The 25,912-nt window shown below is 44.1% G+C and overlaps 1 protein-coding gene across 2 annotated transcripts; it reads right to left on the reverse strand.

The window, feature by feature from the left end:
• rnf111 (ring finger protein 111) lies at nt 1-25,912 on the reverse strand. Of its 2 annotated transcripts, XM_030792187.1 has the most exons (14): nt 24,927-25,912; nt 20,327-20,453; nt 10,724-10,881; nt 8,779-8,994; nt 7,574-7,938; nt 5,426-5,666; nt 4,327-4,690; nt 3,903-4,028; nt 3,357-3,474; nt 2,786-2,866; nt 2,531-2,626; nt 2,134-2,220; nt 1,462-1,565; nt 1-699 (listed from the first exon to the last, which is right to left on the reverse strand). In XM_030792187.1, the coding sequence occupies exons 1-14, from the start codon at nt 25,831-25,833 to the stop codon at nt 582-584; spliced, it is 3,108 nt and encodes a 1,035-aa protein (XP_030648047.1). In that variant the 5' UTR covers nt 25,834-25,912; the 3' UTR covers nt 1-581. The 2 variants fall into 2 exon arrangements, with proteins under 2 accessions (XP_030648047.1, XP_030648052.1); XM_030792192.1 differs by lacking the exon at nt 2,134-2,220.

Genomic DNA, 25,912 nt, shown 5'->3' on the forward strand with positions numbered 1-25,912 from the left:
CAGATCACATTATCTAAACATGAACTAATCAATATATTGATCAATAAAATGAATCCCGCAATGTTCTAAAATGGAGGCTATTCCAGTAAAGCAAGGCATTAGGTATATAAAAATGCTTCTTTACCAGAGCAGCTATCCTTGCCTGCAAGTTATTAGGCCTTTGGGTGGCCTGTATTCATCATATGTGCAAAGAAATGCATTGCAAGGAACCATGCAAAAATAAAATACAATGACACTTATGAGAACATTAGAAGCTACACAAAAAGCTTTATAAATACAACAAAATTAAAAAAAAAAAAAAAAAACCACACATAATGGAGATGTCATTTCTAGCAGTACTGATACTACATGATAGCTGGCACTCTAGGCTCAATGCATTTTTAGATGTTTTCTTCTTTTAAGATTTGTTTGTAGTTGTTTTTTTTTTTTCTTCCCCATATTGTATTTGCGCAGGTAATTCATGCCATCTTTGGTTGAATGCGTTACTGAAGAAAAAGAAAAACAAAAAAAAAAAAAACAAAAAAAAAACAAAACAAGAAATAAAAAGTCTGACGAAAAAACAGCTGCTGGAAAAAACAGCATCAACTCTCGGGGGACAGCTGTGCCTCGATGTCCACCCTACAGATGGGGCACTTTTTATTGGTGAGGAGCCACTGGTCCACACACAGCTGGTGGAAGAGGTGCATACAAGGCAGACGTCTGGGAAAGACAAAGAAGGAAAAGATGATGAGGCTGTTTATGGGAGTCACAAAGTTATGTCATATGCTGGGGGGGGGGGGGGGGGGGGGAGGGCAGACACCTTCTAAATGAATTATGCCTCATTTTTATTACTCTTTACATATGATGATTGGAGTTGGACTTCAGGAGGCATTATCAGAAATGTAAACTTTTTGTGCCAATAGTTGCTGACTGAATGTCATACATGCGAAATTTCATTTTTAAGTCTCATTCTGTAAAACTTCGACTCTGCTCTTCGGGTTGCTATAATGCAGAAGAAAAAGTCCCGTTCCTCCTGTATAATTATGTATGTTACTAATAAGAAATGTAAATTTGATCCCTCGGTCAATATCAGAGAGTGATTTTTGTTTCATCACTACAGAAGGTAAATGCCATTGAGAAATGAGAATGTAGTGCAATTCTCCAACAGCAGAGGGCAGAAGAGTGTACGTGTGTGACAAGACAGTGAGGCTGTGGCACTACTACGAAATCTGAGGCCGACCTCTGGGGATATTTACAAACTAAAAAAAAACCCCAAAAACAACAACAACAACAACAAAAATAAATCAATAAATAAAAGGTTCTCTCACAGAGTTCTTATATACATCGTGTACATAGACAGACAGCGGCTCTCACTCTCCAGCCTTAGTGCTAAACACAAAATGTGCACAGACATTTATACACACACACACACACACACACACACACACACACACACACACACACATTAATGTAGGGGTATACCTGACATCCTCCCCTTCCTCCAGTATAGAGAGACAGATGGTACATTTCTCCTCTGTATCTTCCTCTGCCCCCTCATCTTCATCCTGCTTGCCATGCAGCTTTCTCTGTTCATGCAAAAGACAAGACAAGCCATGACGCATTATACTGCATCAAAAATATTCACTTCAGTTGGGGGGTGGGAAACAAAACTAGTAAATCAGTTTCTGAAAGCACATGGACGGTCCTGGGACTATTTTCTGCTCTTTTTCTTCTACCTAGCTCTTCGTCTGTTAAATGTTTTATTCGTTTCAGTTGAATTTGCATAGTGTTATTCCACCAGGAACAGTAAAGGGTTTAAACAAGGCCCCTTATGTTGAGTGGTAAAATCCTGCGCAAACTCAAACAACCAAAACTTACACAGCAAACCACCAAATTAAAAACAAACAAACAACAACAACAACAAAAAAAAACACTCATTAAGAAAATAACATGTCAAGCCATAACACCCCACACTAAAAAATGTAACACATGACAAAACAGCAATTTAGGCAAAAAAAAAAAAAAAATCTTAAATGTATTCCTTCCCTGTCTCTGCTTCAGCCAATTCACACTACTGCCCCCAAAACACTATCATCTACAACAGATGTGAGCAGAAACAAGATTTGCCAATGAGTTTGTTCACTTGTTTCTCACCGAGGTTGAGGTTGCGTGCATATTTTTCCCAATAGCTGACCATGCCTCAGGGGTTAACTGTTCGTCAATGTCTTTCTCCACCACCTTCTGTATTGGGCGGCAGGGTTTAGGTCACTGTTACTCAGATACTTAACGCACGTTGTAATCTATATGGAACTTTTTGCCTCCAATATCAGTGATATTCAGTGTTGTTTGTAAACTGTGTGGAATCCTTAGTTTCTGCCGTACTACCTGACTACTTTTGGCTCAGTTAAACAAGTTTTTTCAGCTGTCTAGGCCTTGGCTGAGCATTCAGTGCTACAGAGAGCCTCAGTTCCCTCTTAAAATGCAAACATACATGATTTTGTGTTACCAGCGGACTGGATAAAACACACGTCATGTTTGCATGCACACTCACCTTTTTGTATTTGTGTGGATAAGTGCACCTCTCTATAGTTCCCTGAGAGGCTCCTCGATTCACGGTCCCCAACCTCTCCTCTAAATGCAGCAGATCCTGCAAAGCAAAGAAACAAACAAATAAACAAACTAACAACAACAACAACAACAACAGAAAAGGTTGAACTGATCAGCTGCATTGATATTACTATTTACTGATACAGCCCAATTAAGATACATCGAGTATTATTCTCGGAGTGTCCAAGGCAAGGCGCACCTCATAAGTTCGTCCAAATCCAGTAATTCTGGATGAGATATAGCGTATGTGCGGATACGTAACTTCAGACATGCCAGTGTGCTGTGTGAGAGAGAGAGAGAGAGAGAGAGAGTTCAGTCATTGAAAACTGAATTATCATTGTAAATAGTCACATTAATGTTTATTCCATTTGTTGCAACAGGCCCTGAAGTCTGATATCAGTGAATATTATCACTCATGTACAGCACCTAGTGTTTACTGAACCATTTTCAACAACGGAAAAAAACCCCCGAAAAAATGGTTACAGACTGTTCAATGCCAACATGCAGTCTCTCTGATATGTGCAATTCACACTTGAAATGGCTGATGGAAACATTATTAATCGACTACGCATAATTTATGGGGCCCAACAAGCCACCCCTGAAATAACAGCTGTTGTAAAAACAGAAAAAAAAGGTGCCTAGGGCATCTGTCGTTAATTTGTGCAATAGCTGAAATCAGTTCTTCTTAATTTATGCAAATGTATGCACACTCCTGTTCAGGATGTGCATTGGATTGTGTTGGTACAGGAAGATGAGGGGAGGGGCCTCACCATCAGCTGGATGGGGAAGTGGTGTAGTCTGGGTGGAGGGTGGTAGTGAGGCAGGTGAGGGTGGATATGGCTTGAAGGGTAGGGGGCTACAGTCACCCCTGCCTCGATCCCCAGTTCCCTACACAGAAACAACAGCAGTCAGCACAACGTCAGCACCCAAACTGAGATGAGGCTTTTACAAACACAACAACTTCACTAAAAAAACAAACAAAAACAAAAACAAAACAGTCCATACACTTACTATTTCTCTTAGGTATTTTTTTTAGCATTTACTCAACCAGGTAATATGATAGGGATACATTAACGTGTATGATTTGATGTGTGTGTGTGTGTGTGTGTGTGTGTGTTCGGCACCAGAATCGTAAACTTGAGGTCTTCTGGATACCAGTTCTTTTCTTTTTGGTTTTTTTTTCCCCCTTAATTCCATAGCTTGAACTGAGTTCATGACCTCTTTGATAAGACCTTATCTGTGACTCATGTGAGCAGTGAACACTGTTCTGCTGTGGGTCTAATGAACATCAGGTCTTCTGTCCTGCGAGTGTTTACCATGTGGTCCTCTGGTCAGGCTGGCGCGGGTGGGATGACATGGTCTGTGGGACATGGATGTGGTGCCCGTGGCCGTAGTTCGGGTGCATTCTGTGGGGGTGGGGAGGGGGGCGTTCATGTGCTCGCCTGCCACAGAAACGACAGCAAGACAGAGAGAGAGAGAGAGAGAGAGAGAGAGAGACAGAAAGAGAGACAGAGAGAGAGAGAGGGAGAGAGAGAGAGACAGAGAGAACGCGTGAGCGTGGAGAGGGCGAACGAGAGATTAAAGACGTGGAACAAAAGAGAAAGAAAGAGAGAATGAGTTAGGTCTGAAGAGTTCTGAAGAGTTCCGCGTATCCTAAATCTTCACACAGCGTGTAGTGAACAGGTCTTGCTTTTTCAGTGTTTAATAAAGCAGAGAGAGATGTAAAGAGTTCAGACTCACGTTGGGTGCTGCATCAGCCTGCGTCTCTGGACCTCCATCCTCTGGAACACGTCGTGCTGGTGGAGCCTCTGTACAGGGGCCCCCAGCACAGGAAGGTGGTGCTGCAGGGCTTGGTGCTCTGGTGGAAGGTGTTGAGGGAGAGGGGCACTGGTGCCAGTGAGGTGGTGGGTTGGAAGGGACGGTGGAGGGGCAGGGGGCACGGCGTGGGTGGGGGCATGAGAAGGCAGGGGCGTATGAAAGGGCAGAACGGGGTGAGGGATGACGTATTCACCTTGCGGAGGGGGCTGAGGGGGGGGCGGGTTGCCATGGGAATGAGGACAGGAGGATGAGGTTTGATGATGCAGAGAGCGTGCCAGAGGGCCGTCTATCGGAGTGGGAGAGACAGGAAAAGAGAGAGAGAGAGAGAGAGAGAGAGAGAGAGGGAATGAGAGAACACAAGTTAAAGAAACACAAAACCTAATCATCATCTAGGCAAATGTTGGTGATGAAATCTAATTTGGTCACATTCTAAGTGAACGTTCCATTTTGTCTGCGATTGTTGAGTAAGGCGAGCAAGCGATTTAAAAACAGCACAGTAACGACAACAGACAAAGAAGAGAAGAGTCAGTGCGCGTCACACACGTCTTTTTTTGGTGACTAGCTAATCTTATCTAAAATGAAACAGAAAACCCTCTGCCTCTGTTAGTGAAAGCTTAACCATATTGGTTAACATGCCCAAAAGCATACCACACATATACACTACTACATCAAATAGACGCAATTCTGCAAATCTGTACGCAGACAGTCCTGTGTGTTGTCTGTGCAGTTTGTACAGTCTGTTACAGTGGCTGTCATTATTCTGACTGAACTGATGAAGGCAAATGGCAGTAATTATATCAGCAAATGCAGCCTCACCAGTTAACAGTGTTTTCATTCAAACACTGAAAGAGATTATAAAAAAAAAACAGGACTAAAATTAAACCTTTGCTGGGTTTACAATCAAACCATTTCTGGCAATCTATAACAGTTTCAAACCTGATGAAAATATCTATCATATAAATGTTATTTAAGAGTAATTTAAATGGCCAGTTGTGGTGCTGAATACAGAAGAGTGTCTTACAGGAGGGGTGCATGTAGTGTCTGCAGGAGGACTGAGGTTGTGGCTGGGCCACCATGGCAGGGTTGAATGATTCCACTACATTGGGCTGACTGGGCCCTGGTGCAGGCTGGGAAACGTAGGGCGGAGGCCGAGAGGCGGAGCCAGGGCAACAAGGGTCAAAGGCTGATGTGCCATGGAAGCCTGTCCCTCCTGTCGCACTGCTACGCACAGCACTGCTACTCAAATCCACTGGCAGAGTCTGCTGAGAGTGAGAGAGGGAGAGAGAGAGACAGAGAGAGAGAGAGAGAGAGAGAGAGAGAGAGAGAAAGGGGGTTTACAGCCAGGTAAGTGCAGCAAACTACGTTGTGACAAAGCACAGATAAAAACCCATCATATCCCATTTTCAGTTTCCACTTTGATAAAATGATTTCCATACCATGCATTCATGTGCGGCACAGTGAAATGTGTCATGGCCTGTAAGTCTTAGATCTCTAATTTTAGATGCAAAACAAGTGTGTCTGTCTCCCCAACAAACTGTACACTTTAGCTAAGAGGGTATTCAGGGTTTGTGTTTCACATTTCACATTTCACATGATCACAGCGCCGTAGAGAAATCTTCTTAAGTGGATTGTGGACTGACTGAAAAACACGTTGATGAGATGCCTTGAAGCCCTTTCATTCTTGATTAAGTACAAACGACCAAAATCTTTGACTAAGCGCCCTGTTTAAAGAAAACACAGCAGTCTCATGTGCACCGTCATTTAAAAATCATACTAAAAAGCAAAACACAAACGGTAAACTATGAACCAGCCCTTTCTGCTAAATCATTAAGCCTTAAAATCAGGACTGCAGGTTCATACTTTATGCTCTGAGGTCTTTGATGTATAAAACATGCCTGATTCACAGTCTCCTATCTGCACATATTGGATAGCTGGCGGAGGGCACTTTCTCATTGCTACCTAAAGGCGCTACCAGTTCGGTAGCTGAGGGCATTCATAGCTCATGGCCTTATCATCAAAGGGCACTGGCTTTTTACGCCTGATGCATTCATCATGTAAACAACTTCCTTTCCATGCTAAAGCCCCTGAAAACCTGTTCCAGAGCGCACGGCCCCAAACGTCCCATGCATTATTGAGTAATGCGCACATTTACACAAAGTCAAAAAAGAGAGAGAGAGAGAGAGAGAGAGAGAGAGAGAGACCTAAACTGAACTGGCCTCCAGCTCCGTGAGCTCTGCCACATCCACACAGCCCTTTACCCTCACCGTCTGCCACCACAGCCTTGCTTTGATGGTAAAGAATAAAATTCAGCTGCAGCTGCAATTAGCGCCATGTGAATTATTCACGCCATGACAATACGGTGAGGACGCTTTTAAATTACACTTCTGTGACATTTTCTCTCTTCCCCCCTCTCTCTCTCTCTCTCTCTCTCTCTCTCTCTCTCTCTCTCTCTTTTTAATTTGTCTGAAAGGATGCACTATTTTTTCCTTTTTCCTTTTCATTATCCTGATGTCTGGGGGTGCTGTATTTTCTTCATATGAATGAGGCATTCTCTTTAATAATTCCAAATGATGGCATATGGTATGAGTTCCCATAAACCATCTGTCCAAGAAAAAATAAAAACCACCACAAACACCACACAGGCATACAAAATATGTCTGTCCTTTCAGTAGGAGAAAAAAAAAAAGGAAAAGAATTTCATTTTTACCCCCAAAGTGATTTGAACTGTTCTAGCCTAGCATGCTTAAGATAAAAGGAGAAACCATATTAAACTAATTTACTTATCTAAATATAGAGATATTTTCATAAATACAGCAAATATTTGATGAATAAAAAGCACTGTGGACTACATCTTCAAAGGCTTGTATCGTACTGCATACACCAAGAGCTGCAGTAACTCACATGGCAATTTACATTTTGCTCTTTGCCTCACTGAAACCAATCAAGCTATCAGAGCTAATTGTTTTAATTAATTTTGAGTAAAAAAAAAAAAAAAACATGGCAAAATAGGCTTCTTGCAAGGAAATCAAAAGAGTATTAGGTGAGGTCTACATAGCACTTAGACTAAGGCGGTGTAAGATCTGGTAATACTCTTACAAGAGTCCGCTGTCCTACACCCTTATGCTGTTTATACACCATTACAGTTGTCTGTATCCTGTGTGAGCCTTACCTGGTCATGGTACTGGCTGCTGTTGCTGCTAACCCCCCCGCATGGAGCGGGGACAGCCGTCGGTCTTTCCAGTGGGCAGCTAGGCTCTGGGAAAGCCAATGAGGAGGGGGCAGGGGGTGGATGGTGATGATGATGATGAAAATGGTGTGAGTGTGCGTGGCCATGCTGGGAGCCCGGCTGCGCAGACGAAGACTGCTGAGACGATGCTCCCTGCAGGCAGCTGGAGTGGGTGTGGCCTAAGGTCAGGTGACCTGAGGATGGCCCACTGCATGGGGAGTGCTGAGGGCAGCAGGAGGGCAGGCGGGGCATGGCCACACCCCCATTCTCGCCTGACACACCCACAGAGGAGCCTCTTCTGCTTTCATCTGATATGAGGAAAACATTTTAAAAAATAAGTAACAGTAATCCATACGCAAATAACAACCTAAAATTATGCGACAATCAGTTTTATAACATTACAATACAACTAACTTAAAACAAGCTTACAATCAGATTAAGATTGTCTAATATGCATAGAAAATAAAATCACATGAAGATAAGTGGTAAAGTCTTCAAGAGGTACAGAGCAGAATGTATAATATCCATTAAGACAAATACTTCCTAAAACCCTACCTGAGTTAGGACATGCACGAACACAGAATTTCCTGTCTAAGAGACTGCTGTTAGCCTCAGTAAAATTAGATTTACAAACGTACAACCATGTTTAGGTAAAATCTTTTATATGAGAACTCAGGGACTCACAGACTCCTTTATATGTGAGGTAAACCACAAAGGCCCCTATTCTTAACAGTCCTTTGGAAGTTTAACTAAGCGGCGAGGATTCTAAAGGTAACAATGTCCGGTTTTGTTAGGAAATTTATTTTCCGCCATAATTATTTCAGGGATTTTTTTCTGAAAGATTTTGTCAGGCCACACCCAACAAACAAACCAGTAAGGAGTGACACCATTTTTGGGAGATGCTGTTCGACAGTACATTCTGCAGACCATCCATGAAAACACATGCTTCTCAAAGCTCTAAATAACTCAGGCCAACCCGGTGACCCTGTCAGAGAGGCCCCTGCTTACACTCACACAATTTAATATGAGTGCAATCACATGTCACTGAGAGTTATACTCCTCATGGACTGTATTCTGTAGACTGTCTGTGAAGACAGGGGTATAAATGTAGATAAATCCAAAGACCCAACTTGAAAGACCCTGCTTACCTTCAGTGGGGTTGTTTGCTGTGCTGGGACCAGGGCCCCCAGTGTGGTGTTGTGATCCCAGCATGCCGTCTGGGGCAGCAACAGGGCAGCTACTGGAGGGGCCTGGGATATCGTGTGGCGTCTCTGAGGTAGAGGCATTGTGGGAAGAGGAAGAGGAGGAAGAGCTGACAGTCTGGGGAATCGCGATGTCAGAAGTGGTTGGCACGACGGACAGATCTGAGGTAAAAGAAGCACACACAGAGAAAAGAGAAACAAACAAGGTGAGAAAACGTGTGGTGTGTCCACTGAACCAGATGTCTGTCTTTGTTTCTCTGCTTTTGTGTGTGTGTGTGTGCATGTGTGTGTGTGTGTGCGCGCGCGTGTGTGTGTGTCCGCACGCGCGCGCTTTAGTGACTGAGCAGCCCAGAAGGATCGTTCCTCATTAGAATTCCAGAGTATTCCATCTGCTTTTCATAGTGGCAAATTAATTTCTCCCCTCAAAAGAAATGCAAATGTAATCATATCTCAGACTGCTGTGCCAGTTTGCTGGGAGCTCCAGACTAGCGTTTAAAAAAAGGCTAGCTATATTTTAAAAGGTTTTTCTTTATTTCTACTGTATGTCAAAATGATACAATGAGCGTCCACTATAAACACTGTTCTTAAAACACATTTCTGCGTAACAAGATAACAAATCCACTCCATCAAAAATCACCCACGCTTTTGAATCAGTTTCAATACAGCTTTACATAGCTAGTCAGAGAACACGTAGTCCACACTGCACTAAACTGCCTCCGACACGCGGCAGGTTGAAACCCTTTTTGTTCCACTCTAGCTGCTTGCATAACGGCTAGACTTCATTATGCGATAAATTAAATTAAAATTATACTCTGAAACGTGAAGCTTTGAGATCCCTTCACTATCTCTGGCACAAGCATGAGATGCCTTTGCTATTTTCACCCCTCCCTCCAATGAAAATGCGCACACACTGATCATTATTAACTATGTTTGCATGCAGTGAGAGATGGTCAAGAGAGGATGATGTTAATTGCATTTTCCGAGACCAACACCTTTGTGCCCTGGGACCGTCTACATCCATAATCCATAGCCTCTCACTGAGAGGTGAGGGAACGTTTTGTGTGGTAAATGAGTGTATTTGGCATGGCATTGGATATTACAAAAATCTACACGGTGTTCGGCTAGACGACTGCAAGAGAATTCTGTCTTCTCCATATCAAAGACCTGGAGGCTTTCACAATGCACTGCAGCACAGCTCAGTGTCTACAGCTCTGTACACTAACATTTTCACACAACACTTACTTATTTATTCGTTTATCTATTTATTTAAGCATACCTTTTAAAATCTCTTTTTCCATCTAAACTATAAATGCCATTTGGAAAGACAGCTTCAGCCTGTCCTTAAATAATGTGAGTCTGCCAGCTGAAATAAAGTTCAAATAAATAAACTGACTACATAAATAAATAGACATATAAAAAATGAAAAAAGATTCACTTTCCAATAAGCACAGTCATATAATTTCTGTGAGGTAGAGGAGGTAAGTCAATGTTGTTCTTAAATATATTTAGAATCCAAATCAACAGATTATGATACAACATATAACACACCATCCACATGCTGCCTGATAACATGGAGTAACAGCTCATTCAGCATTCAACACAGTTGAACCAGGCCAAGAGATGAGCGGGGTGTGTGTGTGTGTGTGACAGAGAGAGAGAGGAAGAGAGAGAGAGGAAGAGAGAGAGAGAAAGAGAGAGATAGAAAGGGAAAAGGAGAGAACAAACAACGGACAGTCAGACAGACAGGCAGACAGACAGACAGAATACCTGAGTCAGAGAGGTGAGTGACTAATTTAGTGAGTGCTGAACTGAGTGTGAGTGGGTGGGTGCATGAGAGAGAAAGAGAAGAAATGAGTGGGTGAACAGGCAAAGAAAGAGTGTCAAGTCTCACCGTCTTCATCCACTGTGAGGTCCACAACCTCTCCAGCGCTCTGCCGCAGCGGCTGGATCACCGTGGACAGACGATGCCGACCACGCCCATCCTGGGTCCGGTTTTGGGAGCAGCTCGGACCCCAGTGCATCCTGCCATGACCCCCCACTGAACGAGGCCTGTGGAAACAAACACACACACTCCAGACATGAGTCAAGGGCCACAAACATATCTAAGATCTTTTATACAGAAATCAAACAGGCAACTGTTTTCGGTTCTGTGCTCTCTAGCTGTAAGTCAGACATGTGAATGAGGGAAGGAGAAAATGAGAGGAGAGCATGAGGGGAGAACATGAGGGGAGAGCATGAGGGGAGAACATGAGAGGAGAACATGAGGGGAGAACATGAGCGAGCTCAGAAAATGGACAAAGGAGAGTGGGAGATTTTCATCAAAAGAGCAAAGGAGATATGAAAAAAAAAAACAGAAAGTTAAAAAAAGACAGGCCCTAAAGAGGAAATTAACTCTGCTTTTTCTCCACAGATATTAATTAATTCCGCTTTAGATCTGTGCATCTTAGTGAAGACTAAGCAGACACTATGTCAGATACATGGCTGCTACACAGATACATGGCTGCTCAACTTTCTTTGAGTTGCTGGAGTGATCTAAATGTGCCTAAAGTGATCTAAATGTGTCTAAATGAGCCTAAATGTGACAATTCACGCAAATATTCACAATCACTCTTGCACACACAATACATTTAACAATGCAATCTCTCACACCCTCACATTTAGCAATATAATGTTTCCTGCATACTCACATTCAGGCAGACAAGTCCTCTCTCAATAGAGGAAGACATACATGCTCGCCTACATACATACACACTCAGGCATCTACTCTCACACCCAACAAGCAACATGTGCTCTTCACTGATCAACATCAGAGCATACAAAAAAAACCCACACCCATCTCTCTCACTCACACACACTCACATGCTCAGTATCAGTAAATTCACAAACATAATGCTCTACAACACCAAAATTACATACTGAAGTTAAAAAAAAAGTGTGTGTGGGGGGGTAGGGTGGTTACATTAATCCATAAAAATGAATTTATACACCAGGGCAAAAGAGAACAGAAAAAGAAATCTAAATACACACAGCGACAGTACTGCATCTACAGAGAGCCAGCTGCAGTAACACGGCACACCAAAACCCTCGCGTGCCATTCTGTGTAACTGAAAGTGAAAACAGTGAACCTCTATCAGACAGAATGCCTACACATACCCTAAACCCACAAATGGTTAAGATATTTCCACTCCAGAAGGGAGCTTTTAATGTAAACACATGGAGGCGTGGGGATATGAGAGTAGGAGGGTCCATGAGCAGTCATCTAACCTCATATCTCTGGGTGTGAGTCATATGACTACAGGAGGCCTTTTTCCACTCCTAGGTGTGTACGCTGCTGTGTCAAACCTCAAACTAACACCCTGAGACCTGAGCCCATACCAAAAGCAGACAGAAGAGAAAGGAGAGGCTTTCTAAATAATATTCAGCTAATATTTTATCTAACACCATCTGCATGAGCAGTGCCATGTCCATGCTTTTTTTCATGTTGTGTGTGTGTTTGTTTTTTTGAACCCCCCCCCCCAAAAAAAAGAAACCCAAAACAAAAACAAAGGTGTGGGGGGAAAGAAAAATGTAAATGACGTGTCATCTAACTTCAGTGTTTCATTTCTTTCAAACAAAAGGCATATTCATGCTGTAAATAAGAACTGTGGTCATAAAATGCCTTCACAAGACTTTGAGACCTGTTTTACTGGCCCATATAAAACCCACCGATTAGAGCAGCTATCAGCGCACTGTCTGAAATGAGCAGTCTAAGAGCAAGGGAAGTGAGGGGGCGGTCTGCCGGCCCTGGCTGCCGTAAAGCGCGTTTCCATGGATACATTAAGCCAGGCTGAGGGAGCTGAGCTATTACATAGGCTGGGCTTTCAGGGGTCTATCGGGAGAACAGGAGAAGCCTCCTGTCTCCCAACTCTGAGCCACACAAAACCCCTTAACCACAGATTGCATCATTAATACATCAAAACAAAATGACTACCAACAAGTGTGAAGGGGCTCGAAGGGAGACAGTCTTCAGATACCCTGAGGGATACAGGGAGAGAGAGAGAGAGAGAGAGGGAGAGAGAGAGAGGGAGAGAGAACCTAAATGCATGCTATGTTATTTTTGGGAGGAGGGTAGAAAATATGTTAAAAGTTTAGCACTGAGTGCTTACACAACGAGAGTAGCAGAAGATATGCTATGTTTTTTTCCATAACAATTTTTTAAAGATGCAAGCAAAACATTTGTTAAGTGTCGTGCGATATGAAAGGTGGTACCACCTCACAATCTGATACACAGACAGGAGCCATTTGAGAATAGATCTCAATTGACAAGCAACAGGTAGCAAACAAATGTAGTGCCTGAGTGCTTTATAGAGTACAGATTAAAACACGATGAAACTCTGAGAGGCCCTTTCACCTCAGTAAACAACACACACCAAACATGAGGCCTGAGAACAAACAGAATCACATACACACGCGCACACACACACACACACACACACACACACACACACACAAACACACACACACACACAGACCACAGATTAAAGCATGCGTCACTCATATCTGAACACTGTTAATAAACATGTTGGACCAACAGCCAGAAAGAATTTGTTTAGCCATTACAGACAAAAAATCTAGCCAAATCCGTTGCTCGTTTTAAAGTTGCAGACAGTTCAAACATGATAAGATACATAAACATAACGAGGTGCAAAAGTTGAACATTCTGAACCCTTGTATCTGCAGTCTGTGCCTCAACACAAATGCCTTACAGCCCTGGCAGCACTAGGCTCTTAGGAATGTTCTGACAAATTAAATACGAGAAAATGAGGGTTCATTTTAAAACACAAGAGGTAATTATGCAATTTATTAATTTATAAATAGGTTATATTTATGAAGTCAAAAATAGCCCCAGTGGAGTAAGAACTCTAAATTATTTTAACTCACCTAATTCAAATTAATTCAAATTTAACAAGGTGCCTGAACATGAGATCAACAAATAACAGAGAGTTCAACTTCTCCCATCACATGAAAGTAATGTGAGGCATCTTTTATGCTTTCAGTCCAATATACACCCTGTCTGAGCACAGACAATTTGTAGAAACACTATATTAAACCCTTAGTAACCATGTACCAAGCCTAGAACAGAGAGGATGAGAAGAGCAGAGGTACCTGGGCCTACTGCTCTCTAATTGGCTAATGCTTATATCTCCCACGGTAACGTTACCAAGCACCGAGGGAGGGGTTCAACTCCCACACCTGGGAGGAGCTCCTAATTACCCACAAGTAGGTGTGGGATTATTTTGTAAATACCTGTTTACCACTATGCCCTTTAGAGGTTATGGTGAGGGTTAAGAATCTGTAAACACAAGCACCTTTGGGAGGAGTTACTTGGCAAAGGTTTCGGTTCAGTTATTCACATGTCAAATGCCCAAAGATGTTCTCAAAAGGCCTCGTCAGTAAGGGCATTGTGTGTGTGTGTGTGTGTGTGTGTGTTTGAGTGAGAGAGAGAGAAGGAGAGAGAGAATGAGAGAGAGTGCACAGGGACACAAGACTGCATTTATGGATCCAGAGAGGCAGGGGGAGGGGCATTACACACTCGAGGTGGCAGAGGAAGTAGTCTACTGTGCACTGACTGTAAACAGTATACGACATTCAGAATTACAAAACAACACAAGCACGAGACCAGCTACCACACTGAGAACTGCAGTTCATCCCTAACCTATGGAGAGAAATGACCACTGATGTTGACTGAACATGAAGCAGACCCAACTCTTTCCGTCTTCCTTTCTTTCTCCATCTCCCCTTCACACACGTAAACAAGCAGATATACATGCCATGCCTAGTCTTACTAACATACACATGTAGTCCTACATATCCGACGAGTATGTTATCAACGCCCTCATACACGTTATTACACACTATAACAACAGTTCAGTCAAGGTTCCAGGGATATTGTTTGGGGAAAATGACACCTTCCATGGATCGGGCCGGGTCACGCGATGCGATGTGTTTTAAAGGCAGACGCTTCAGTACAGGAGTGGTTCCTGAGTTAATTAGAAAATTAAGATTCCATCATGCTTAGGGACATGAAAATGATGAGCAGGTCCTGACATCCATTATTTTGGCTGCTATGGGTAGACAGAGAGATCTCAATGACTGTTGAGGAAAATCTGGCATGTGTTTCACGGATGAGGACTGGCAACCTTTCTGATGTTGCATTAAGATTCCTTGAACGTGATGCCTGTGCATTGGTTCACGACACATGGCAGAGCAGACAACCGCATGTGAATCAACTGACACCAATTATCTGTCTAGAGCTGGAGAGGATGGTGTTCAGGCAGTTTCATGAAGAACAGTCCATTGAAGACTTCACAAAGAAGGATCCCATGCTTGGACCGCAGGGCACACCCCTCACGACACCTTAAACTCGCATGTTTGTGAGTGACACAGGCCTGGGTGCTGGTGTCTCATGAAAACGGGTGGTCTGGTGGATCTGCTATAGCATGGAGTGCACTTTCCTGGTATGGTTTACACTTAACTAGATAGAAAGCGCCAGTAAATACAAAGCCACTCAGAGCGGTCGTCCGCAGCTACGCTATCCTGATGGAAAGGGTCTCATCAAGGACGATAAAGTTCAGATCCACTCGGGACAAGCGGTCAGGAGATGGTCTGATGAGCATGAAACCATGTAAATCTTACGTCATAACAATCTCAGTGCCAAGAAAACAAACAGATTGAACGCTGATGGGACATTGTGGAGAGCATTTTCCACCAGCATCCACAAAACACCAAACAATGGAATTCCTCTTCGAAAATGCTGTCTCACCCCTCCACTCAGAGATCCACTCTACTTGTGGAGTCGACGCCAGTGCTCACAGGCACCGTTCTGACCAATCATGGAGATCCAGCACCTTATTAATAGCCCACTTGATGTTCCCCATTTCCTTTATTTTGTCACTTTCTCGTATTTTAATATGGGGTAATATCTAAGCTGGGTCCAACCATGAGAAATAAAGAGCACTACAAACAGTATGAAATAGCACAAGGTCTATATAACTGCCCTCAGTATGTGTGCATAGACAGAGCCGGATCCCCTCCCTGAATGTACACATACATAGCAGTTCGCTCTGGTTCTCTCATTGGTTGTTTCTCACTGTAAACAAAGGATCTTTCAGTGGAAAACCTTCATTGCTCATCCTGCTGACCTCTGACATCCACACCCACAATTCCCTCTTGCCCCTCCCCCCTCTGCGATGCATTTAAAATGGCTGCATTCTCTAGCAAGCTGAGGCACCTCGGAAAGATATAAAGGGAGTTCTCTCGCTCACCATCTCAACATAGCACACATTCATTTCCCGGAAATGCATTCCACAAGAGTATGTTAAAGCAAGCAGAGACAGAAGGGAGAGAGAGACAGAGAGAGAGAGAGCGAGAGAGACAGAGATAGATAGAGAGAGAGAGAGAGAGGGGGAGGAAGAAGAGAGAGACAGAGAGCAAACAGAGAGGGAGAGAAGGAGTGTGTGAGAGAGAAGACATGTGGGGGAGGGGTTAGTCAGGAAAGGAAAAGGGAGAGATACAGAGGAAGAGGTTTACAGAAGCGACATAAAGAGAGAGAGAGGGAAAGAGAGAAATCTTGGAGCAAGAGGGTGAAAATACAAAGTAGGCGTTAGTGGGAGTGAGCATGAACATGGAGGAGAGATGTAAATAATCAGAATGAGAGATACTGTGAACCGTGAGAGAGAGTGAGAGAGAGACCAGAGTCATAAAAAAGCAAAGGATGGGGAGGAGGAACTCAATGAACCCAATGGTACCACACTCCAGATACTCAACTGAGGAGAGAAAAACTCTTATCTTACACAGAGCCTCACATCAACTACCTTTTCTAAACGTTTCCGAGAACGCGCGTTCCTGTGAAGTAATCACCCTACATTCCCGATACACAGTTCTAAAACAAACTGATTAACAGGGCAGAACAAAAGCTAACCTTTGTTTCATACATCTCAGCTCGTTTGAGCTACGAACGGTTCTGTGAAGTAGCAGCACCTGTTCCAGGGGAAAAGGGAGGAGAATAGAGGTGCATGGTCTGTAATGAGATTTGTTCATTAGCTGCGCAGATTCACAGCTGGTGTGCACGAGGGTTCATATGAGTGCTGATGTATTGATGGGGACAGAGAGAGGCAGTGCAGTATGGCAGTCAGAGCTAAAAGCAATCTGACATCCAGTTCCCACAGAACAGGCCTGGCTTGACTGAACCTGCCTCTGACAGGCCACAGCATGACCACCTTTCCCTCTCTCTCTCTCTCCTTCTCTCTCTGCTAATACACACCCTTCCCTCAACCACCACTGCTCACCAGCCTGTCATTACTGCTTTTCCTATTAAGGTTGTCTTGTCTGATCCTTCAGCGCCCATGCACACACACACACACACACACACACACGCACACACGCACACACACACACACACACACACACATAGAGCACACATAACAATCCCCCTTGACAGTGCATATACAACACACACATGCCCTCCCTCATCTTTCTCACTCTCCAACACACAAACAGTTTTTCATCTGACCTTGATCACAGGTCATGAGTTATCCTGGGCAGATGCGAATACTTGAGGTAACTAACCCCCACCTTCAATCGCACTTACACACACACACTTACACACACACACACACACACTCCTCTCCCTGCCTGTCACACCCCAGCCCAGTCCAGTGAGAGACAGATCAGCACTCTGCGCCCCCTCAAAGCCCCTCCTATGCCCCTACCAGCAAACACACGCCTCTGCCCCACCGTACTACACGACAAACAACCTACACAATAACACGACCACAGCCACACAGGCCGCCATGTGATAAACTATCACAGCTCTACCGATCTTGGCTGAGATGGAAATACTGTTTTCTTTTTGCAGAATGTAAACAAGAGAGGACGAACTGTAAATAAGTGTCACTGCATTCCGGTCATGAGCAGCTGTCTGTTCTGACATGGCTGTTCTCTGGGCCGGAGCTTGGGCGGTGGTGTTTGCAGTTCAGACTTCCAAAATGCCTCCGTAACTGCCGACCACCATAAAGCCACAACGCCATCCAAACGACAGAAAATAGCAATCTCCCAATGTGGTCTGATGCTTGAACACGAGAATCAGACCATAGCATAACAAGGACACGGTGGCAGATTTCACATGCACAGGAGGAAGCATGTGTGGGTAATTATACATTCCAAATTGTGTGTGGGGGGGGGGGGGGGAGTTGGAATGGGGAAAATAGCAATTAATATTACCAATCAAATATTGTGTGAATCAGGCTACTAATACATCCTTTTCTTCAAAGACCTTCACCTACATTTCTTCATGTGAAGACTTTATTCCCAAGGCTGACAGAGTAAAACCTGTTAAAATGGGGACATCATGGCAGGCGTTCTTCAATGTTTATCCTTCTCATGTTTGGGAGCTTAGCTTGTTCCTGCCATTAGGACGAAGCTTTGAGCACAGCTCTTCCTCATGAATGAACCTGTACCCTTCAGTGGTTTAGGACTAAAACCTGAGGACGGACAAGGTTAGACATCCACATAAACACTCAATACTGGTGGTGGCGACGACATCACTACCGCTGTGGATGGGGTTCTTCTCACATATTAATCATAAAATAATATAGTTAAGTAAGCACTTTTGTCATACGGACTAGTGACATCCACTGAATTCCTCTGACAACCGGATGAATTCTTCATTTTCTCACTTCTGAGATACTACAAAGTTGATATTGAGTTAGTGGCAATCTTGAAGACGTCCACAATTTGCTTTTCAAGCGAATCGTTTTATGGCCTCCCACTCATGTTTCTAAACACACAAAACTTCGTTGGCCAGTAATTGCGGATCCACACTACATTCACAAACCAATAGAATGATACTAGCCGGCTCTGCTGATTGGCCAAATTATATCACGTGTCTCTATCATAGCACATCTTTCATGCGTGATGTATTTGAAAAACAGTTCAACTTGAGCTAGCAGCATAGCGGATGAGGAGCTGGTGCCAGAGAAGTACTCGCCGTCAGTGCTGTGGCAGTGGTTTGGCTATGCACAGCCAGATATTTCTCAAAGTCATATGTAAACTTTGTCGGGCAGTGGTTTGCACTTCCGGAGGTAACACGACAAATCTTCTCAACCACCTTAAAAGGAAGCACCCTAAGGACCATGCCGAGGGTGTTTCACCCAGGTCGGTACGACTGCACTCATCTGTATCACACGAGGTCCCAGAAACATAAACAGTTGTCATTGACCGACGCAGTAGAGCAATCGAAAAAGAGAGGTGACTAAAGCGGTCATATTCTGTCTAGCTGGGGCTAAGGTGCTGCTCAAGGCTGTGGACAACGTCGGATTTAAGACACTGATGCACGCTTCAGATGCACGGTATGATCTGCCAAGTCGGAAATATTTTTCAGATACCGCCATTACCCATATGTGTAGCGAATACAGACAGAGGATTGCTGCACACATAAAGCACGGCGATTCAGATCGTGGATCGTGATTGTGTCTTAAAAAAGATCGTGATATGATTTTTTTGGAAAGATCGCCCACGCTTACATGGAGTGGCTCGATCCATATTTCAGAAACTTTGAAAATTCGCGACAAAGAGTAGTGGAAACTTATCTCATGATTCTGAAGGGCAAAGGTGTTTCTGTGCACACATTAGTAGCATTACTAACAAGTCCATTCCGGTTAGAGCAGGTGCCATGACTGACAATGTGTCTTATTAATTCAGGAGAAAACTCTCCTTTCATTTCTATGGAAACGGCTCAAAGCGACTGTTGTACAACTGAAAAATGAGAAACAGAGCTTCTAATGTTTAGGTCTGATGAAAGTAGTATCTGTTTCATGTTTAAGTAATTGTATCTGCTCTTGAGAACAAGCAGTGATACAAAGAAAATACTACTGGATTCAAAGTCCATCCTGCCAAAAATGATATGACATTAAATGAGGGGCAATTTACCATCATATTTTTTCAAACAACAGGTATAAGACTGACCTTAGGGTCAAATGACATTGGCCTTGGAGAGTTTGTTTGATCTTTTTTTTTCTGCAGAGAGGCCTTGTACATTAGCTCTGACATGGAGCTTTGTCCTTGAAGAGTTAGCAACAGCTGTGAACGCTGTGGAATTCCTGCACAACCCTGCACTCTGCCAGCTTTATGTCAAATCCCAGATGTGTAATCTCCACCAAACCCAGAGATATCAGCAGCCTCTCCACAGAGGCTCTGACTCATTCTCCACCACACAACAGCAACAAACAGATACTGTTTTCAGCAGAACACCAAAAAAAAACAAAAAAAAAAAACCCCAAAAAAGTACACAAGTAAGGTGGTGTTTGATGAAACTGCTGAGGTTGGACAAATAATGTTAGCTTGCTCTAACTGTTTGGGCTTTTTTTTTTTCCCCCCTTCTATATCACATCACCACAACCTGTCCGACATATTATTGACACAATCACATGCTTAAAACCCACAGTGACTCACTCACCTGAAGCCATCTCCCACAGTAACAATCTCCACCTCGCTGTCTGTGGATGTGACATTGATCTCCTCGCTGGCTGGTACTGCAGGGGCAGGAGTGGCTTCAATCACCACCACGTCTTCATCCAGGACACCTAAACAACGATAACATTAGAGTTAAGAGCCAGTGAGAAATTTGTATAAAGACAGAAGTGTACCATAATGGCGTCAGGATAGTCTCGCTTTCAGTCAGGTGGGTTTATGAAAAGAGATGTTTCATGGGAGAAGCATATTAGAAGATGGACTGGCACGCGAGGAGAAAATTGCCTCTATGTTTTTCAGGCCATGGCCTCTCCCTCATCATAATGCAGTCACATCTGATAAAAACTGACACCCACATCAGTGGGAAAAAAAAAAAATTGACAAGATTGACATAGCTGTATTTCTGAGTTAATATGATAGCAAATGTTGTGCAGTTACAGACACAAGGCGTGGCAAACAAAGTCCAAAAGAATCCATCAGAGAGTCAGGACCACCGAGGGGGGAAAAAAACAGTCACACACAGAACACCATAGGGAATGAGGTGATCTTCTTACACTGTAATTTTCCTACATCTCCCCGCCTTACAAGTACACACACACAAATCTCTAGCCCTGCCATTAACTCCTGCTTAAGGTCATTGTGATGCATCTGTCATACATACACAAAGGGATGCCTGGACAGAGAGCCAGCAGAGAGAGTCGCTTAATTATATGGAAGGTTTTTTTTTTTTTTTAAAGTCAGTGGTTTTGGGACCGTGTGTAAATGTAGGTCAGCCAAAGCTATGCTTCACTGTTTGCAGAGTCAGGGTTTTTGTAATGTCATCGCCCCATCTGGCTTCTGATTGGTCAGTTTCCACCTGACAGTCCATCCTTGTTTGGCTTTGGTGCCATGAGGAGGCCCACACTGTATTCAATAAGTGTAAACGTTCACAAACATGCTTCATTTATAGCTCAGGTGAATGTCCCAGTGATCTGAGGTTGCTTTTTTCATTCATTTAGCAATGTCTCATATATTCTGTTCTTTTTGATTATAAAGAAAAAAAAATCCTTTATATGCTGGAAGAACAGGTGGATCTGAGACTGCTTTGAATACACCTGTTATTTGAGTCAAAGGTGCTCAATAGCATAACGGCGTCTTGTTTAGTATCATGCTGGTGTATGGCTCTGTATTATTTGCATTGGTGTGTGTGTGCGTGAATTCATTTAGGAACATGTAGCTCTAGTGAGTAGTACCCTCCTGGGTGTGTGTTGTTAAGGTAACACACTGAGCTTTGTTGCTTAGCACTATGAGTATCTCCTCCTACTCTCAAACATTAAAGGAGAAGAAGAAGAAGAAGTAAACTGCTAATCACTGAATATATCGGTGAAAATTTGTCATACTGTGAACAAATCCTAACCTGAATCTTTTAACATTTTACCCTTGATTTGTTTAGTGTGTATACCTAGATAATCTACAGAGACTAAGATGAATTTTGCTTCACTTGAGCTTTTAACACTTGCAGGCAAATGTAATGTCCAAAAAGCAATGGAGTACAATAGTAGAACCTTTTTCATTCACCAGAAAAAAAAAATTACTCAACAGAGAAAGTCCTGGAAGGGAGAAATAATAGTATTTGCTTTATTGGACATGACTACTGAAATGAAAAATATCAGACACACACACACACTGTCTGACTCTTCTTTTCTAGTGTTTAAATCTTCATGGGCTTTGAGCCACTGGATTAGGTTGGTCTGCATTACTGCCAAATCCATCCCGAACCCTCCTCTGTCCACAGGAGAGCTTGTCGAGCAGGCCTGCTTCTTCTCCTCCATCTTCTTCCTCAGTAAAACGAGGGCAAGGCTTTGGGGAAAGCCCCTGGTTCCTCTGGAGGCTTCAGTGCTGCTCTGCCAAGCTCCAGTCCTCTCCTCCCACCTACTTCCCAAGGCAAAGACATTGCCTCTCAGTCTCCCTCTCTCCCCCTCTCAGACTGTCCTCTCCCTATCTTCTTTCAAAAACCCACCCAAATGGAAACGAAACTGCTCCTACACATCAAAGTGGACAGGAGGGATTTGAGTACTGGGAGATAAACAGACAAAGCAAAACAATGACGATTTATATCTGTACTCTGACAGCTGCACTCTTCTCATATCACACAACTGGGGCTGTGGTTGACTTGTCCTGGAACTCTCTCTCTTTCCCTGACGGCAGGAGAGAAGTTTTGAATGTGTGCCTCTTCGCATGCGACTGCACAAGCCAAGAGTGATTTTAGAACTCGGACACCTGCTTCTAGTGAGCATTAGATGCACAGAGAGTACTGTCAGGTGAAGATTAATGCTCGCGGAGAGAAGATGGTGGAGAGGGAAAGACACTGAGATGCAGAGAGAGAGAACGGCAAAAGAACGGTGCAGAACACCCAAAGACGACATAGACAGAGGGGGCAACAGAAAGAATGGTGAGGGAGAGAACGACAAAATATAAGATGAGAGGACATAGAGACCGTCAGAGAGAGGGAGAGAGCATACTGAAAGAGGCCAGTGGCAGCCCTCCCAGTTTATTTAGTCCTCTATCGTCGATGTAGCAGGTTTGCACATGTCTGAATGAGTCTAATGAGTGATGTGTGAGCAGTGAACTCAGACCTTAGTGTGAGAGGCATGTGTTGGGTAACACAGCTTAATGTGGAACGGGCTGTGCAACTAGGAGAGCCGACTGGGGAGAGAGAGGAGGTACTATTGCTTAACAGGAAACTCATACACGTACACACGATCCGTAGTGCGTGACATGCACAGAGAGACTTTGCTGATGAAGTTTTATTTCATTTTTTGGTTCCTCCTCTTCTGTGGGCCTTCATTTAAAAGTTTCAAAGTAAAGCCATACATTAAAGGGCTATTAAAAATGTGCATTTTAATTGGCCTTCAATTAGGCTTCACTGGCTTCAGACATTCATAAGAGAGTATGCAATGGCAAATCAAGCAAAACAAAATATGGAGAAGACTTTCGAACAGAGTGCCTTTTGTTTGGGGCATTTTCTCTCATGCATGCTTATAAAAACCATAACAGGCTTGGCCCTGAACCCAAGAGCTGCACAGTGCAGGCAGCCTCTGCACTAAAGTGAGAGTGAGAGCGAGAGTGAGTGAGTGTGTGCGTGCATGTGTGTGTGTGAGAGAGAGAGAGAGTGAGAGAGAGAGAGAGAGATGTGAAAAATAGGCCATGTGATCGAGGGAGGGGAGGCAGAGTGGGGTATTTGTAAGAGGGCCAGAATGTAAAAGACAGAGGGGGTGCGAATGTGGGGGCAAACATATCTATGCAAATCACTGGCTGTCTGTGTGTGTGTGTTGTACAGCACTGGAACACTGTCAACAGAATGGAAAATGCTGGCCTTTTCGCCAGCCGCAGTACCCAGGGTCTGAAAAGCTGCAGGGAAAACAACACTAAAATGGTGGGCGCATACTGCAATTTCTCCCCAGTGCCATGTGCCTCTATATTACCACCTATACCAAAGCCATGGTCTTACGACTCACCCAAAAAATAAATAAATAAAAACAAACAAACAAGCATCACCCAGAAAGACTACGTGCAGAGGCGCGAATCTATAAAACTCTTGGTCTGAGGGCATGGACCAAATTCACACTCAACACCAAACAAAGCCACATCTAAAACCTAAAACCAGTTAAAGGAGAACCGTCAAAATGAAGCAAAGCAACATACCTACTCTTATAGGAATTTTTAGATGCATACATTTTTGGCACCTTCTTACTGCCTGCTTTCACTTCGCCCTCACACATCTGAAATATATGTGCCCCAAAGACTACCAAAGCATCACAAATATATGAATTAAGATAAGAGGAACAAGTTAATTTGCTTTTTTTTTTAAGATGTTGAGAAATTTACCATGAGAAGCTGATTCTGGGAAGGTGGAAAAATAACTCTTTTTTTTTTTTTTTTTGGACTAACATTTTCCATGTGAGGGATTTGGTTCAGCTGTCAAACGTCAGAAAGTTTTGGACTATGTTCTTTCCCCCTCCACTGCTTTATAGGCTCAGCAAACAGCTGGTCAGAACTGCACCATGTCAATGAAAAGTCCTTTCTAACCCAGAGCTACACTGAGTCAGTCAGAGTCCTCTAAAACCATGCTGACTACAGCAGATCATTTTCCTACCCACAGAATCACATCTGAATTATTAGTGTTTGTGCCATATGCCTGACAGCATTCTGAGTAATGTGTGTGATTAAGTTAAACATACACCACTCTGGCTCCATTCCTGTCCATGTGATTCTAACTTGGGACAAAGTGAGACTGAAAGTGTGTAAAAGAATGTAACTGTGGACGTGACCAAATGACTCTATGAGGCATTCAGTTATGTGACATGTCTTAAGAACTGCCTCATAGTTTGGTCCCATTATCTTTAACATAAAAAAACAACACCGGGAAAAGGAGCCGGGTAAGAACACTGGAAAAGGACCGATCGTTCAAATACATATGCCATCATAGTTTGATGTGTTTCTAAACCCACACCCTGTGAGGGGAAAAAAAAAACGAAATAAAAAAAAACATGCGTTAGTGTTGGTGGTGGTTGTAGTAGGAAAACAAAAACACAGTGTGTTTTTACCTGAGGCCACCGCAGTGCCGCTGGCCTGGCTGCTACCGCTGCTCACATCCACGTAGAGCTCTTCCTCCCCTTCAGTGGAGGAAGGAGAGGAGGAGTCGCTAGTAAGCTCCTCACTGGAGCTGCTAGTGCTGTGCAGGAGAGCATACTTCCTTCGAGCAATCACCTCCCTCTTTTTCCTCTGCAGCAGCAGCCTCTCCTTCTGCTTCGGAGTCCGCTGGGTGCCACCCGTCCCGCCTTTCACAAATCTCCTCCTGTGGAGGAGCCGGCGGGAGCCCAGACACGGCCGTTTCTGATGGCTCGTTTCCGGTTCGACCCGCGGCCACTTATGGGACCTGCTCGCCCGAGTCCGACTCAACAACGGCCGCACGCCTACCGCCGCGCCTGTCCCAGGACCTCCTCCCGTGGCTGAAGTTGCCCCAGAGGTTTTGTGCTGCTGTTGCCCAGCTCCCCCATCAGGTGACCCTCCCTCCTCCTCTGAGCTAAGAGTGTCCGAATCGCCGAAACGCAGGCTGGAGGACGGCGAGGAGACGCAGTCGCTGAAAGAAGATTCCGGGTTCCTCTCGTCCTCGCTGCGAGCGTCCAGCAGTCCCGGCCTAGGGCGTGGAGGGGTCAGAGCAGGTTCGCTCATTCGCCCCTCCTTCAGAGTGCAGTCTGAGGGCCCAGCCTGTTGGCTTTTGCGCTTTTTGCGACCCGAGAGGCCCCGCTCTGAGTCTCTGCGGCCCCCAGACTCACGCAGGGGTCTGTGCCTTGCCTCTGCACACAATGGGGTGAACTCACTGCCTGCTTTGCCAATCACCTCCATTTCAGCAGGGAAGCTCTTGGCAGTGTCCATAGGCTCAGGGTTTCCAAGGGGCCCCTTAAGGGGCTCCTGTTTGCGTCGTGCGTCAGATGGGACTTCACTCTTCATCGTGGCAGGTCTGACACAGGAGTGACATGGAACAGCAATAAACGCCGTCAGGTCCTAGGGTTCCATTGGAGGCACAGAG

Source organism: Chanos chanos, chromosome 2 (assembly GCF_902362185.1).
Source record: "Chanos chanos chromosome 2, fChaCha1.1, whole genome shotgun sequence".
Classification (NCBI taxonomy): domain Eukaryota; kingdom Metazoa; phylum Chordata; class Actinopteri; order Gonorynchiformes; family Chanidae; genus Chanos; species Chanos chanos.